Raw genomic sequence first — 18,331 nt, 5'->3', positions numbered from 1 at the left:
TTCTCATGCTACCCTTTATTCTCTCCCAGTAGATTCTTCTCACCTTTTCACAGGTTCTTTCACATTTACACATCCTCTTTTACAGCCTCTAACCAAGGGCTTGTTCCCGCACACACCCTATTCACTTGTATATTTCAACATATCCGTCTTTTTCACATATAGTGAAAAATTTGCATTGGATATCTGAAATCCAATGGCACTACAAGAGTAGAAACCTGTAGGCGACCCTTACAGGGGTCGCTACAGAAGTCGTTCCAAAGGTCGCTCTTGACCATCGTTTAAACGACCTCTATAGCGACGTTTTTGAGATGCATAAACGACGCTTTTTGGGTGGCACAAACCACGTTTTGAGGGTGGCATATACATCACGTTTGGGTGGCATAAACGACGTTACGAGGGTGGCATAAACCACGTTTTTAGGTGGCATAAATGCCGCTGCAAAGGTGGCATAAACGACCCTATTTGAGTGGCATAAACACCCAAGTTTGGGTGGCATAAGCGACCCGATTTGTATGATTTTTTTAAGCCGTTGGGGTCGCTTAAAAGACCTTTGTTCTGAACGTTTTTTTTAAAGCCGCCGATGCGCATTATCTCTCTCTCTCTCTCTCTCATACACATTATCTCCACTTGTGTCTCTTGCACACACATTCTCTCTCTCTTTCTCCCTCTCTCTCTCTCTCTCACACACACACACACACTTCACATAAACATTAGTCTCTCTCTCTCTCTCTCTCTTTCTCCCTCTCTCTCTCTCTCTCACATACACACACACTTCACATAAACATTGGTCTCTCTCTCTCTCTCTCTCTCTCTCTCTCTCTCTCTCTCATACACACTTGCCTCTTTATCACACACACATCCGTACGTATACAAACATCATAAAAAATCTCTCTTTCTCTCTCTCTCTCTCTCTCTCACACACACACACACACACACACACACACACACATACGCACGCGCATTCATGTACGACAAAAGACCCAAGAATCGACATACATCGACTTTTGAAAAAGCAATGGCCGACATCGATTACGGTAAGTATAAATTAAATTTTACAATCAATTAACATTTAAATCTGTAGATTTGGGAGGTAGACACTTCAAGAAACTCTTGATAGATGTAACACATGTGCATCATCACCAAAACACACATACATAAAGAAAATGTTAATAAAAAAGCGCCATCATTCTGAATGAGCGACTATATGTACCAAAAAATTATGTCTACAAAATTAGCACTAAATGGCTCTATCATGACAATTTTAATCGGAGTCATCGGAGGAAGAGTCCTCCTCTTGTATGTTCTTGGGCGGTTGCGATGATAACCCTGCTGTGCTACCTGTGAGCAACCTCGTCCATGTCGTTCTCACCATGTTGCTCCTGCAATTAAAAATGTCTATTAGCTATTTGAGTATTAAAAAAACCACATAACATATAACACATGCAGATCTTGATTGGCATAAAATAATATTTGATAGAATTACTTACAAAAGCATCGGGTGTCGGCATCTCCTTCTGTAGCGCTCTGTAGCCGTAAATTGTGGCTCTCCGTATCTCGTCTGTAGATGGTGCTCGACCATAATCCTTTCTCTGTCATTTAAACATTGCATATATATAAGTAAGAAGTGAATTGAATGCATATGAGATCATAGATACATGGATATATATATATATATATATATATACATACAAATAGCTATAGATAGACGAACAAAAAATTTGTGCACTTACAAAGAGTGCTCGAAAGCCACTAGAGCCCATCCGGCCAAGCCGAGAGGTGTGCCCTGACTGGACACGAGCCTGTGCTGCCTCCTGCAAATTAAATGTGCTTTTATATGAATATATAATTAATGCTATTCGAGAAGTACCTATCATATGCATTGAGTGAATTAACTTTGTGTACCTTCTGCTGAGGCCGTGTCACTCTCAAGCGAATCTCTTTCCTGAAGTGCCGCCAAGAATCTCTGCACATCGCAGGTGGGCGTGTATGCTCAGGGACGGCCGCAAATTTCCTAAGCATTTAACAATAGTGTGTTATTACAAGGTTTCGCAATTTACGATCAGTAAACATATAGATGGATATATAAACACATGTACATAGGTAGGTGGATAGGTAAATAGATAAATGTAGCGTACTGTATGCGCTATGGATACTCAATTGGGTGCATTTGGAGAGCGTATTGGCTCTCTGAATGGACCAATTGCACATCCATAGTGTATACAGACCGGCCGACAGTCCGTATATGCTATGCTAACGCATTTGGGTGCATGTCAATTACACCTTAAAGAACTATTTTGTGCAAGATTTGATAACGTTATCGGGGATTAAGCAATTTGGGAGGGGAACCGGCTAAGCACCGAGTTTCTTGCTGTTGTGAGAGATTAGCACCCCCGCAGGTATTTCTTTACTTTTATTATCGAATCAAAAGGTACAAACAGGGTTGTCAAACCCTCTCTGAGAAGCAATAACAACTCTCATGGACACCTCTTGCGAAGACCCTTCTTTTGGCTGGCCACACTTAATTGTACTCTCAAAAGATGATACCAAACTTGCGCTTCCAGCTTTGGTGTTCCAACCAATAAAAGAAGCTTCCAACCAACAAGGATGCTCTCAGTCCGCATGTGGAGTTCTCTGCCCGCGTGGAATTCTTGGCCCATGATGGCACACACAACCCATGATGGCACACACAACCCATGATGGTCTCAGCTCTCTGTTCACCGTAATCCAACTCCATGTATACTCTCTAAGTGAGAGAGGGCACCTCTTATTGAGCAAATCTTCTCATGCATGAACTGATGAGGACATAATGTCACCAACCTGTATTAATTAAATCTAATACATACATTAATGACTATTACCAGAAGAGCTATAATGGACACCAAAAGCTCCTAGACTGATTAGGGAGAGGTAGTCCTAAGGTTACTGTAAGCCTCTAATATGGACATAAGTACAGTAAGAAGGTATGATTACAAATTAACTAGTTTCTGCTGAGGGAAGAACATTATTCCTAACCTGGGGATAAGCAAATATGCATTGTGCGCTACCATAGCATTTACAAACACTTCTAGGATGATTTTGTATGTGTATTATTTTTGTTCAAGTTTTCTTTGATTTTTAATGATATTAATATGACATTAATATTTTATGAATGCAGATTCTGGGTCATCCTCTGGGACACCGCCTCCTCCCACTCTTCCTATGCGTCCATCTGTAGTTGCGAGAGGAGATGGTTCCTCTTCTTCCACATCATCTACGACACTAGGCGACTCACAAACATATTACGTTGAAAGAATCCCATGTTGGTGTGCAGCATGCCATGGCACTCATCATCGACGAATGCGACGCATATGTTTTGCCCATATGGAGCAGTATGGTCCATGTCCTGATATGCCACCGCAAGAGGAACGGGAGCATCCCATGGTAAGTGATGTCATTTTAGAACTATGTATAAATTCATATCCAAGTTTACTCTGCACTATTAATCGTGTTCCATGTGTGTCTCACCCTTCATATAATCAACAATATGCATTATTCAGCACGTACCAGTTCTACATCCTCGATTTCATGAGGATTGTGAAGACCATGGAATTGATCCTTCATTCCTTCCACGCACACGATATGGTCAAGCCGTTTTTCAGTTGCAAATGGAGGCATCATCAACTTCTTTGCTCCTCGGTGCCCAATCAGAGACATTGGGTGATCATCCATTGCCTGATCGTCTTCTATCTCTCATTCAAACGTACGATCGTAGATGCTATGGAGGATGGTTGGGAGCAGCCCTTCCAGCAGACGGAGAGGTTTTTAGCTTTTGGGGTGCTCGATATGTGATTGCACCATCTACCATTCCCAATGGTGGACGAGGTCTCTTTATTGCACAAGATTTACGCGTGCCTGTAAACTCAGAGGTGACTCTTATGTCATTTTGTGGGCCCATTTATGGTTGGGGCACATGGCATGCACTTGTTCGCTTTATCACAAGTATGACAACATATGGGCTTTGTGCTAATGCGGCCTCACTCACCGAAAGAAACATTAGATATAATTGTGGACCGCGGCTTTATATTGGGGTGGTTGCAAGATGAGGTTATCTAGTTTCATGTCGTGGGCGCCCTTGGCTTTAGCTGAAAAACAGGCATTTTTTCAAGAAGAATAGCCAATCTCTCATAGTTAGCCAAGGAGTTTCACTTCAAGGTCTTCTAATGAAACATCATATGCAAAGTTGGGCACCTAAAACTATAATCTGATCGAATATCCAATAATTGCAAATCCCCTTTTCTTTGGGAACCAAGTTTGTATACAGGCCCTGTCCTAGGTTTAGACAGGTATAGTGAATGTGAGTAAATTGCCTATAACTTTTACATTATTACTCATACGATGTTCCCACTTTGCATATCACAAATACAAATAACATAGAGCTTAACTTGATTTATCGAGTAATTTTTGATGTGTTCTACTGTTTTCTATATTATTTAAAAGATATTAGAATTGTTAAAAAACATACTATTTTATCCTCCCACCACATCTACCATTTAAAATGCTCAAATTGTATGGATCTAGTGATGATTAGATTGGGAAAGATTAGTATAATGTGGGTATAAGATAAAATTACAAATCTAACGGTTTGATTTTTGTAGATTTACTTTGGAAAATTTATTATGACTGTCAGAGGCCCATTAAATCAAGAGTAATTTAATTCTAGAAAATTAAATATTGAATCTTTCAATCTAAAAACTCAAGGGATCAATACTCTTGTTGCCATGAATTTATCAAAAAAAATTTGGCTTGATTTGAGTATGGGAAGGTCCATTTTCAATCCTCCCAAGTGAAAATTCCCATATTGTGTCCACTCTCCCCTTTTCAAGTCTAAAACCAATCCTAGTTAGGTTTGGAAATCTAGGCTTGGTAAACTTCACAGCTTAGGTTTCATTCCATGTGTGAGGCTTGGGTAGGCCCAAACCTTATATATGCATGCCACTTTATGTCCACGTGAGCATCGAGAGGATCCACATAAGCAGCTTGCCACCTCAGCTTGCCACCTCCACCCTCCATGTCAACATGGTCAACCTAGTTGACTCCCCACCTCATCATCCTAGTCATCATTAATGCCACATCATCTTGCCACCTTTGCATGCCACCTCGCACATGGTGACATGGCATGCCACATCATGGAATTGCCACATCAACCATAATAGTGCCACATGTCAAGAGAATGCCACGTGTCATGCACGCTTGTGACACGTGGCATCTCCTTCCCACCTCCCCTCTTTTTTCAAAAACATATTTTTGGAAAAGTTAATTTAATAATTTAGAGAAATAGAATATAGAAATTTATATAATAAAATATATGTAACTTATTAAATAAAAGAATTTAAAATCACTAATTTAAAAGGATTATATTTTGGGATTAGATCAATAAAAATATTATTAAAGATCATATTATTAATTTTTAAAAAAATAAATTTTTTATTTTTATATTTCTTGAAAATTTTTTATGTAGAATAAACCTTTGAATAAAATATGAAAAAAATACATTATTTAAAAAAAGCAGTTATATAATTATAAAATAAAAGATTTCTTTAAAGATATATTTATATATCTGGTAATGATAAATATTTAGACTTGTTAATAAATATTATAAATAATATTAATTTTTAAGTGGATAATAGTTTATCTTTAAATATCTTTATGTTTATCTTAGTTATCCAATCAATCTTAGATAGGAAATCCAGTGAGATTTGAAGTGGATAACCTATTTTTCCTATATAATCACACATCTCTAGTACTATCCCACACTTATCTGTAGTACTATCCCATCATTGAGCCCTTATAATATTTTCTCTCTTAGCTTCCTTGAGAATGGGTTCTCAAAGTCGTAGGAGTCGGAAACGTGATAGGACTAGACTCCCCCCCATCCACCAAGTTCAAGAGGAGGAGAGGAGAAGGGTAGCTCGTGAGAGAAAGAGAGAGTGGAGAGCACGTCAACGAGCAACACCTTCCGTTGGCGATGATCCAAGCCTTGCTCCTCCTCTTCCACTTCCTCTCCCTTCGCCCTCTTCCCCCCCACTACCCCTTAGTTTAGATAATCCACATGAACCCGCCCTTCTTGAGTCCTCTCTTCTACAAGAACCCACCCCCCCTCCTTTGGGCGCCCTTCGTGTGGATAGGAAAGAACTATCAAAGTCAGGGGCACATCGTCGTGCCCATGCAATCTTCCAATCCTATTTCAAAGACCTCACGTCTTCATCACAGGCATGTGTGCTTGATGCTTTGATTGATCTGCCCAACATGGCCAACTGCAGGGCGCTTTCTGACATTGGAGGTCGAAGAGAGAGGAGAGCTGGCATGGCGGTGCTACAAAGTGTTCGTCATTCCTATATAGTTAACAAGAAGAGGAACTCTACGGACGCTTTGGCTGCTCGACGGGCTATTGTGGCAGCCATAAGTAGCTCCCAAATGAAGGGTAAGGTTAGTGCCACATCTCACATCCTTTCCATAGCACCACACGCACTTAGAGTTGGGTCTATTAGGCGACAAAGTTTAGATGCCAATGAGGTTGGTGCTATGTGGGCGAGTAGTGGTCGTGTAGCTAGGCATGATCGCCTACTAGATGAAACCACTAGAACCTTGATAGAAAGTTTTTGGGAGGAGAATTGTCGTGCATCGCCAGTTTTCAAGAAAGCTTTGCGTAAGAGAGTGACAAGAGGAGTGTTCATTGAGCACGGTGCTTGCTTTCTTGAAATGTCCCAAACTGAGTTGTATTCTCAGTTTGTGGCTTCGTATCCAGAGCTTAAAATTGGGCAAAGGTCATTTGAGGGGTGTAAGCCTTGGTTTGTGAGGTACTCACGTCAGCGTGACACATGTTGTTGTCGCTACCATGTTGAGTTCAATCTTTTTTATGATGTGTTCCGTTCTCTTAGTGGGCATAGAGAGTTGCCTCGTAGTCCACGTGATTTCATCCACTCTCTTTTGTGTGCACGCACGGAGGATGCCCAGTTCCATAGGATGCCTTGTGTGGAGAGCAATTGCACATCATGTGGTTCACTTGCACATCTACAGATGGTAGATCTTAATGCAAGTGACCAAGAGATAGTGGCATGGCAACGTTATGAGTATGTGACACACCAGCTCCAGAGTGGTGGACAGTCCAGGAAGTTGCAGCTCGTGGACAAACATACACCACGTTGTCACTTCACAGCCACATTTAGGGAGCAGATCTACCCCTACATACGGCACAGTCATTGTGCCAAGTGACAGGATCGTCAGTTCCGAGCATGCCTAGCAGAGTTTCCTATTGGTGTGGTCGTCTCTGTGATTGATTTTGCAGAGAACTACACTTTCACACCTTTTCAGGAGATACAATCTGAGTATTACTTCTCAGAGCAGGTAATGGTTATATTTTGTAATATTTGTTTTATGTTTGAGCTTCATTACTTAATTGATTTTTTGTGTCCTAAACGTATGTATTGCTTCCCTCACCAGGTTGCTATTTTGGTCCACATTAGCTATCGACATGCAGAGGCTCATGTAGATGGGATAGCGAGTACCCCCGAGACCCGTGTCATTATTCGAGAGTATCATTTCTATATCAGTGATGATCGTTCACATGATGCACATTTTGTGCAACACTGTTTTCGTCTCCATGACGATTTTTTAGGAGATTGTGGGATCAGACATGTCCAGCGATGGGTTTGGTCGGATGGTTGTGGCGCACAGTTCAAGTCATCACGTCAATTCTATTGGCTCTACAGGTTGTACTTATGGCTTTCTTACATTTACAAATTAAACTAAATTCACTAGAACATCTTAAAGAAAACAATAACTAAGACTATCTTTTATGGATTTATAGGTGGCATGTGCAGTCTAGTATCCCAGTGATTTGGTCATTCTTTGAGACTGGTCACGGGAAGGGTGAGCATGATGGTGCAGGCGCGTGTGTGAAACGTGCCTTGAGGCGTCATCAGCTGCGACAAGATGCTCAGCGGTTCAGAGATGCGGGCCACGTAGTCGAGTGGTGCTCCCAACATTTGTGTGGGAGTGCAGCATCATCGTATCCCAGACGTGATGCTCGGATTGTCAGGAGATTTTTTTGGCATGTGGATGGTGGCACGATTGACCGCAGAGCCTCCCATGATTGTGACACAGTACCTGGCACCTTGGGCTTACATTCCATCAGGAGCACGTGCATGGCGGCCCCCACGATTTACACACGACGGTTTGCATGCTTCTGTGGAGCATGTATGGATGGCGATTGGTCACATTGTGCCTCGAGAGGATGGGCAGATGCATGGATACAGACATTCCTCTCCCCCGAGCATCCTTCACATCCAGTGGTGTCTGATGAGCACACAGGTCCTGCGTTCATGGTCAGTTATGATGACCTGACAGATTTGCTACAGGAGGGTGATGTATTTGCTGTTATTGCCAGTGAGGGAAATAGCGAGGGAGTAGACTACTATCTGATGAGTTGCACTAGGCCAAAGTGCATGCTTGACCAGGATACAGTGGATGATCATGGGTTTTCTTATGACGCCCATAGCATGATTGTGGCAGGCCGGTTCTACCAGCAGATTCGACTTCATCGGGGGAGTCTTGAGTTCCAGCAGTGGAAGTGGGAGTTAGAGGCATTTCAGTTCTCTCATCTAGTGGTTGCTACCAGACTCACTCTTGTTCGAGTACAGAGCCGAAAACACAGTTCTCACCCTCGTTTTCGGCTTCGAGTGGATGACCATGAGAGCATTCTAGAGCAGTTGAGAGCTAGAGAGGGTGTTGCTGACTAGATCTCTATCTTGATAGTGACTAAACTCAGACTAGCTGGGTTAGCTCACTTACATTGTACTTAGATTTTTGGGCAGTGACTAACCTCAGACTAGCTGGGGTAGCTCATTTTCATTCTGATGTACTTATTTGATGTTTATATCATTATGAGTTTTCTCATTATTGAGTATCATTACATTTTAGTTGATGTTCTTGATTTTATTATATTTTTTAACACTTTGGCTATCATATTGTTTGTTGAAAATCTCCATGCCATCGTACCCAAACATGCTCTGATGGTGACCAAACTTTGCAAGCATGGGGAGGGGACCCACCCCCACACGCTTGCAAAGTTTGGTCACAATCAGAGCATGTTTGGATTGTGACCAAACATGCTTGCTCCGATGGGGACCAAACTTTGCAAGCATGTGGGGGTGGGTCCCCCCCACACGCTTGCAAAGTTTGGTCACAATCAGAGCATGTTTGGATTGGCAATGGGCGCCCAGTGTGGGTTTTTCAAGTCTCTTGGTGCTTAAGAGGCCATGGAAAATCCGGGCCTTCCCCATACCATCGTACCCAAACATGCTCCGATGGGGACCAAACTTTGCAAGCATGTGGGGGTGGGTCCCCCCCACACGCTTGCAAAGTTTGGTCACAATCAGAGCATGTTTGGATTGGCAATGGGCGCCCAGTGCGGGTTTTTCAAGTCTCTTGGTGCTTAAGAGGCCATGGAAAATCCGGGCCTTCCCCATACCATCGTACCCAAACATGCTCTGATGGTGACCAAACTTTGCAAGCATGTGGGGGGGACCCACCCCCACATGCTTGCAAAGTTTGGTCACAATCAGAGTATGTTTGGATTGGCAATGGGCGCCCAGTGCGGGTTTTTCAAGTCTCTTGGTGCTTAAGAGGCCATGGAAAATCCGGGCCTTCCCCATGCCATCGTACCCAAACATGCTCCGATGGGGACCAAACTTTGCAAGCATGTGGGGGTGGGTCCCCCCCACATGCTTGCAAAGTTTGGTCACAATCAGAGCATGTTTGGATCGGCAATTGGCGCCCAGTGCGGGTTTTTCAAGTCTCTTGGTGCTTAAGAGGCCATGGAAAATCCGGGCCTTCCCCATACCATCGTACCCAAACATGCTCCGATGGGGACCAAACTTTGCAAGCGTGTGGGGGCTTAAGAGGCCATGGAAAATCCGGGCTTTCCCCATGCCATCGTACCCAAACATGCTCCGATGGGGACCAAACTTTGCAAGCGTGTGGGGGGGACCCACCCCCACATGCTTGCAAAGTTTGGTCCCCATCGGAGCATGTTTGGGTACGATGGCATGGGGAAAGCCCGGATTTTCCATGGCCTCTTAAGCACCAAGAGACTTGAAAAACCCGCACTGGGCGCCAATTGCCAATCCAAACATGCTCCGATGGGGACCAAACTTTGCAATCATGTGGGGGGGACCCACCCCCACATGCTTGCAAAGTTTGGTCCCCATCGGAGCATGTTTGGGTACGATGGTATGGGGAAGGCCCGGATTTTCCATGGCCTCTTAAGCACCAAGAGACTTGAAAAACCCGCACTGGGCGCCAATTGCCAATCCAAACATGCTCTGATTGTGACCAAACTTTGCAAGCATGTGGGGGGGACCCACCCCCACATGCTTGCAAAGTTTGGTCCCCATCGGAGCATGTTTGGGTACGATGGCATGGGGAAGGCCCGGATTTTCCATGGCCTCTTAAGCACCAAGAGACTTGAAAAACCCGCACTGGGCGCCAATTGCCAATCCAAACATGCTCTGATGGGGACCAAACTTTGCAAGCATGTGGGGGGGACCCACCCCCACATGCTTGCAAAGTTTGGTCCCCATCGGAGCATGTTTGGGTACGATGGTATGGGGAAGGCCCGGATTTTCCATGGCCTCTTAAGCACCAAGAGACTTGAAAAACCCGCACTGGGCGCCCATTGCCAATCCAAACATGCTCTGATTGTGACCAAACTTTGCAAGCATGTGGGGGTGGGTCCCCCCCACATGCTTGCAAAGTTTGGTCACCATCGGAGCATGTTTGGGTACGATGGTATGGGGAAGGCCCGGATTTTCCATGGCCTCTTAAGCACCAAGAGACTTGAAAAACCCGCACTGGGCGCCAATTGCCAATCCAAACATGCTCTGATGGGGACCAAACTTTGCAAGCATGTGGGGGGGACCCACCCCCACATGCTTGCAAAGTTTGGTCCCCATCGGAGCATGTTTGGGTACGATGGCATGGGGAAGGCCCGGATTTTCCATGGCCTCTTAAGCACCAAGAGACTTGAAAAACCCGCACTGGGCGCCAACTGCCAATCTAAACATGCTCTGATTGTGACCAAACTTTGCAAGCATGTGGGGGGGACCCACCCCCACATGCTTGCAAAGTTTGGTCCCCATCGGAGCATGTTTGGGTACGATGGCATGGGGAAGGCCCGGATTTTCCATGGCCTCTTAAGCACCAAGAGACTTGAAAAACCCGCACTGGGCGCCAATTGCCAATCCAAACATGCTCTGATTGTGACCAAACTTTGCAAGCGTGTGGGGGGGACCCACCCCCACATGCTTGCAAAGTTTGGTCCCCATCGGAGCATGTTTGCGTACGATGGTATGGGGAAGGCCCGGATTTTCCATGGCCTCTTAAGCACCAAGAGACTTGAAAAACCCGCACTGGGCGCCAATTGCCAATCCAAACATGCTCTGATTGTGACCAAACTTTGCAAGCGTGTGGGGGGGACCCACCCCCACATGCTTGCAAAGTTTGGTCCCCATCGGAGCATGTTTGGGTACGATGGTATGGGGAAGGCCCGGATTTTCCATGGCCTCTTAAGCACCAAGAGACTTGAAAAACCCGCACTGGGCGCCAATTGCTAATCCAAACATGCTCTGATTGTGACCAAACTTTGCAAGCGTGTGGGGGGGACCCACCCCCACATGCTTGCAAAGTTTGGTCCCCATCGGAGCATGTTTGGGTACGATGGTATGGGGAAGGCCCGGATTTTCCATGGCCTCTTAAGCACCAAGAGACTTCAAAAACCCGCACTGGGCGCCAATTGCCAATCCAAACATGTTCTGATTGTGACCAAACTTTGCAAGCATGTGGGGGTGGGTCCCCTCCCCATGCTTGCAAAGTTTGGTCCCCATCAGAGCATGTTTGGGTACGATGGCATGGAGATTTTCAACAAACAATATGATAGCCAAAGTGTTAAGAAATATAATGAAATCAAGAACATCAACTAAAATGTAATGATACTCAATAATGGAGATTTTCAACAAACAATATGATAGCCAAAGTGTTAAGAAATATAATAAAATCAAGAACATCAACTAAAATGTAATGATACTCAATAATGAGAAAACTCATAATGATATAAACATCAAATAAGTACATCAGAATGAAAATGAGCTACCCCAGCTAGTCTGAGGTTAGTCACTGCCCAAAAATCTAAGTACAATGTAAGTGAGCTAACCCAGCTAGTCTGAGTTTAGTCACTATCAACAGCAACCCAATCAAAATCGTCATCTCTAACTGCCGGTCGACGTGCGCGTCGAGGCTGCTGTGCACGTCGAGGAGGCTGTGCCGGCTGCGGGGGTCGTCGAATGTCTGCGGGGAGGTCTGCCTCAAAGGAAGGATCGTGAGCTGGTGCCGGTGTACTCGGGAGCTCACGAGTCCCAAAAGCTGCTATGGCCCTCTCTCTCTCTCTACGTCGTGCTAATGCAAGACGCCTCTGTCTATAAACCCAAAATCGATAATCTGCAATGGTGCGTGTCTGCCACTCTGCTCGTGTAAGCTCCTCTGCTGTAAGGACACGCTGCTCATGAGAAGCAGCACTGCTGCTAGCACCATCACCCGCTGTGCCACTAGGGCCAGCACCACCCACGCGCTCAAATGCTGTCACCTGGCTCTCATGTAGGACTCTCTGGTAAGCGTCGAACTCATGTGAGCTCCACTATATCTCAGGAGGCACCTCAGGCTCCTGGGATCTATCGTCGAAGGCGTCGAGTCCCAAGTCCATAGCTGATGTAAAGTCGACTGGCCTGCCAGTCCTGGCATCTACTCGTACAAGGCCTGGGTGAAGATCATCGATGCCCAATACCCTGTACGTCGCTAAGTCGACGCGTGCACGGCAGGATGGGCATGCTGAGAACCGGACGAGCTCCTGGGTGATGCAAGACAAGTGGAAAATATGTCCACATCCTAGGGCATATCCTCCTGTACTATCAATGTCCTCGATACATAAACAGCAGCACGCATCACGTAGGAAGGGTGGTGCATCCTGCGGGAGAGGTCGTCGAAAAACCTCTGTGACAGGCCGTGGATATAACGGTAGGTAAGGCACTGTCACGTCCGATGATCTACGATACTCTCGAACATGCAGCATCAGCTGCTCTGCCCTGTGCTGGGCAATCTGCTCCATAATCTGATGATGCTGTGCCTCAGCTCTGGAGCTCTCTACCTCGGTCCGAGCCTACGCAAAAAAGTAAAGCATTAAAATATTTGATTAGTCTCTCATTAGGTATTACTTAAAGAAATTTGTAACTTAAACGTGCAAGAGAAACCTACCTGCTGGATGTCGGACTCTCTCAGATGCTGTGCCTCTGCAGTAGCTGCCTCTGCCATCTGTAATGCAGCTCGGAGGCGGTCTATCTCCGCTCTCGCCTCTACCAACTCCTGAGTGAGCCTCTGAGTGGCAGGTGTGGGAACCTGCGTGATACAATCAACCATGCTGCTCATGTAAAAATATAGAAAAGTACATATAAACATGAAGATAAATGACCAAAAAAACTTAAGACGTAATATATATATAAATACCTCCACATCTGTCGTCGGTATAGATCGTGAGAATAGGCGCACCACGTGCTGGATGCTCTCCGTGGTACTCCGTACGTCAATGCCGACCTGCGTGCCAAGAGCCTCTACTGTCGACAATGGCACAAAGGAAGGATCGTGAGCTGGTGCCGCACGAAGGGCTGGTGGAGGCCGCCTACCCTGGTCCTGGAGACGGCCTCGGCCAGCACCACCACCCGGACGATGGCTGGTGTAATCGACCTCCTCCCCTAAGACAAACTCCGCATATAACTGCTTTGCGAAGTATATGGGAATCTGGCGGTTGTTCGGCATCCTCCCATATGCGGCAACATATCGACTATAGATATGTGCCGCCATGCGAGGATGCGAACACCGCGAAATAGTGAGGGGCTTGCCCGCCCCGGGCCTCATCCCACGACTATCGAGGAAAAGATCTAGGAAAGCCCCATCCCTAATAGGAGCAAGATCACAGACCTGACGATATGTCAGGCCATGTGACACAGGAGCAGCGCGATGGTGGGCTATCCACTCATCTACATAAACAATATCGTGAAGGCTACGAAGGGACGCAAGCATCGCCTCCAAGTCTGCCACGATATGTAATGTAGACGGAGTGTCTCTAGCACTCCTACGGATAGCCGCTAACTCACGGTCTATCTCCGCGATGAGGTCCGCAATAGATGAGCGGCCCTCCTCGTGGCCCTCCTCGTGGCCCTCCATGCTAAAACCTAGGCCAAATGTGAAGGGTCCAATGTGAAGGGTCTAATGTGAAAGGTCTAATGCTTAGTGCTAAGTAGCACTAATTAAGCTAAAAACAAAGCTAATGGGCTCACTAATACTAATCCAAATCAAGAGCGCAAGAGAGTGAAAACGACTTGTGAAAATGAGGCAAAAAAAAAAGTTTTTCGGTTTTATAACCTCGATCGAGGTTCGGAAACATCATGCAATTTAGGGTTTGCAAGATTAACGCTCTGGATATTAGGGTTAGTGCAACATACGGCCAAGATACACACCTAATTCTAGGGTTGGGGAAGGATCGACGGCTGAGATTTGATATTACTATCTCGTTCGAGGTAAATGGACGGCCACGATTTAAAGGCATTACCACGACAAGGTATCTCGACGGTCAAGATTCATTATATACCTCGATCGAGATATTTAAACGGCCGAGATCGCATCTTCCAGCGTACGTGAATGGACGGTTTAGATTGCTTTTCCGTATCTCGATCGAGATAATTGGACGGTGGATATTGCATCTACGTATCTCGATCGAGATACTCGGACGGTTCAGATTGAATCTATGTATCTCGATCGAGATATTTGGACGGTTGAGATTTGAACTCAGTATCTCGATCGAGATATGGGGACGGTGGAGATTGTATCCGATTACCTCGAACAATGAATGGTCGCGATTGGATGTATATTTCTCGTTCGAGATACGTGGACGATGGAGATGTGCTAGTCAAATATGCCTACGGGGATACAGCGTGGCCCTGATGTGGATCCGAGTGGCATAGATATCTCGATCGAGATATTGTGGTGGCGGTGACATGTATTGGTGACATGGATGACGCCTGGAAACCCGGACCTGCTAGCGTGGCATTAGTTGGCATCTCGATCGAGATATGTCGATTTAGGCTCGGGAGGCACGTGTCGTCTTTTGATTCGCGGCACTATCACGATCGAGGTACTCCGCCCGAGATGCATGGATGTCCCAATTTTGGAGAGAGTGAACGAAAGTGAGTACCCTCATCTTGCAACCACCCATTGATGGAAGACCCTATGCTCAAGGAAATATAGCAGGGCTAATCAATAGTAGTAGAGGGAGAAATGAGAGAACAAATTGTACCTTTATGGATTGTGAGAATAGTCACGAGCCATGTTATATGATTAGAGATGTACCCATATATATAGTAGTGTGTGCTACAAGATCATTACAAGCTGGCGAGGAATTATTTGTAAATTATGGATGGCGTCGGCCATCACCAGCCCCTCTTTGAGAATGAAATTTGAGATAAAGTGTCGGCCTCTTAAATTATGTATGTTTCAAATAATGTATCCAGCTTTGTAGCCCAATCAACATTTAATTTTGATAAATATTTGATGATATATTTCATTGTCTCGTCTTAGTAATACAACTAAGGGTATTTTAGAACCTTGAATGTCCCTATGAAAGTTCTGTGACACTTTCCCTTGGCACCACGAGTTGAACACATCTTCCACAGCCCCGAAATAGCCAAGCTAATGGATTGGAGTTCGAGAAATGCAAGTATAGACGGAGTCATGAGGATTCCCAGCGATAGCAAAGCATTTAAGCATATCGATGCTACATGGCCAGAGTTTCATTGGGAGCCTTGCCATATAAAATTTGGAGTTGGTTTGGATGGAATCAATCCCTTTTCCATGCGATCGAGCAAGTGGTCAACTTGGCCCATAGTTCTTATCAACTACAACATCCCACCATTCATGTCAATTAAGAAAGAGAATTTAATATTGTCTTTGTTGATTCCTGGTATGTGACAAATATTCTCATTTCTAAATAGCACACTCATTTCTATTTGAAAAATGTCAAATTTAAACGATGCATCAATGTAGGGAAGCGGCAAGTTAAAGACATCAACGTATATCTTGCACCGCTCAAAAAATATGGAAAGGAGTAAATGTTATTGATATGTCAAAACCTTTGGGGGTAATAGGAGTTTCAAGGTTCGTGGCATTTTAGCATGGACAATACATGACTATCCTGCCTATGGCTTTGCATCAGGTACAGTAGGGCTCTTTAGTTGTTTGTTTGTTTATACAATCAAAAAATTTGGATGTTGAAAACATAAAAACAATTTTTGTTTCTCTCAGGCCTATCAACAAAGGGTTACAAAGCATGTCCACCATGCGGTGATTAGCTACGCTCCAAATATAGTCGAAGTTTGAGTAAAAATATATACCTTCGACATCGACGATTTCTGCCTCCAGATCATGTGCTACATTCCAAAGCGAATGCGAGACATTTTAATGGAGAATGGACGTTGTCCAACGCGAATGACTCCAAGAGATTGGTATGTCAAGTGGACAAACGGACCTCTAATAGATCCAGAGGCAGAACTTGCAAGCGATAACGATGACGAATATGATTTGCAGCAGTCGTCGAGAGACAAGAAATCAATGGCACAGAATTCCTCCATATGGTATACGTTGGAGTATTGGAAAGATCTAAAAATAACTCATTTGCTTGATCCCATGCACATATTTAAAAATGTTGCACACTCGCTTTGGAATCATCTTGTGGGCGCCCTTCAAGGATACAGAGGCTGCAAGGGCAGACCTAAAGATTTGCAACTGCAAACGATCACTATGGCCTATAATCAATGAGGAGACAGGAAATATTACTTATTCACAGGCACCATGGGTACTCACAAAGCAAGAGATAAGCGTCATCAATGAGCGGATACGATGCATACGTACTCCTACGGGCTATGGTGCTTCATTGCAAAACATGTTTACCATGGATGATAACTCTCTTTCGGGTCTAAAGACACATGACTGGCATAACTTCATTAAGGTATGGTGCCTCTCTAACATGTATCATCAATTTCTAATGAAGGTGCCATTACATTATCATTTGTTAACACTAGAGCTAATCTGTGTGCAGCACGTCTTGCCACTTGTTATCGCGACGGTTGTTTGACTGAGGGTATTAGGGATGTTATATATCGATTGGGATCATTGACAAGGTATTGATAGTGGAACATCATATTGTTCTTACTTATTTGTCACAAAAATCTTATGCTAATCATATTGTTTCTCTTTATAGATGGATTACATCCAAAGAGATCGACTCACGTGATATCCCGTAATGAAAGCTAGAGTGTATTGAGCTCCTTTGTCTGATGGAGAAGGAGTTACCTACCTCCTTTTTTGACATTCAAGTCCATGTTATGATCCATCTCGTTGAAGAGATAGAGATTGCTGGGACCGTGAGTACACGATGGATGTTTTGGGTTGAAAGGTACATGGGGGTATTGAAAGGATTTGTGCGCCAGCGAGCAAGACCCGAGGGAAAGGTACATGGGGGTATTGAAAGGATTTGTGCGCCAACGAGCAAGACCCGAGGGATCCATGGCAGAGGGATGGTTGCTTCACGACTGCATGTACACGATGGACCGTGAGTACACGATGGATGTTTTTAGGTTGAAAGGTACATGGGGGTATTGAAAGGATTTGTGCGCCAGCGAGCAAGACGACCCGAGGGATCCATGGCAGAGGGATGGTTGCTTCACGAGTGCATGTATTATCTATCCGAGTACTTGCAACATGTGGATAACGAAGCTCCTCCTGGTTGGAGAGAAGAACAATCAGACAACGAAACCACAGAGATGTTATGTGGGCAAGGGGTCCCACTAAAGATAAGTGCTGAGGAGAGGGAAGCGCTTGGTACTTTTGTGGTGTATAGCTCAGATTGCATGCAAAAATGGATTGACAAGCATGACAAAGAATGTAGAGAGAGAAACTGGAGAAGTAGGGCATCCAAAAAGGGTCGGAGTGCACCTCTAATGATGAGCCTAGAATGGTTGAATACACATATCAGAGAGACGCGAGGGCAGGGGTTTGAAATCTCATGAGAAGAGTTTGAGCTTAGCCTAGGATGCGACACCATGGTAAGTTACTCCAATGTTATATTTTAATTTGAATAATACTACATGTTTTTCTAGATTCTAACCATACATGTTCATGTGGTTCCCATGTGGTT

At 44.7% G+C, this 18,331-nt stretch overlaps 1 protein-coding gene across 1 annotated transcript; it reads right to left on the bottom strand.

Annotated features, from left to right (window-relative positions):
- Positions 1 to 1,261: 1,261 nt before the first annotated feature.
- Positions 1,262 to 16,538, bottom strand: LOC147610799 (uncharacterized). Its single transcript, XM_086785099.1, has 4 exons — positions 16,530 to 16,538; positions 13,342 to 13,482; positions 12,816 to 13,246; positions 1,262 to 1,379 (listed from the first exon to the last, which is right to left on the bottom strand). The coding sequence occupies exons 1-4, from the start codon at positions 16,536 to 16,538 to the stop codon at positions 1,262 to 1,264; spliced, it is 699 nt and encodes a 232-aa protein (XP_086641225.1).
- Positions 16,539 to 18,331: the final 1,793 nt, after the last annotated feature.

This window comes from Cibotium barometz, chromosome 48 (genome assembly GCF_041138505.1).
Source record: "Cibotium barometz isolate CiBa-2024 chromosome 48, ASM4113850v1, whole genome shotgun sequence".
In the NCBI taxonomy this organism is placed as follows: domain Eukaryota; kingdom Viridiplantae; phylum Streptophyta; class Polypodiopsida; order Cyatheales; family Cibotiaceae; genus Cibotium; species Cibotium barometz.
The sequence above is the reverse complement of the archived record's forward strand: the minus strand, read 5'-3'. Positions and strand labels throughout refer to the sequence as shown.

Coding starts and splice junctions, on each gene's coding strand:
- LOC147610799 (XM_086785099.1), bottom strand. Junction 13,247..13,341: donor GAGAGTCCGACATCCAGCAG/GTAGGTTTCTCT, acceptor TTTTTTGCGTAG/GCTCGGACCGAGGTAGAGAG. Junction 1,380..12,815: donor GTAGATGCCAGGACTGGCAG/GCCAGTCGACTT, acceptor TTTTAATTGCAG/GAGCAACATGGTGAGAACGA.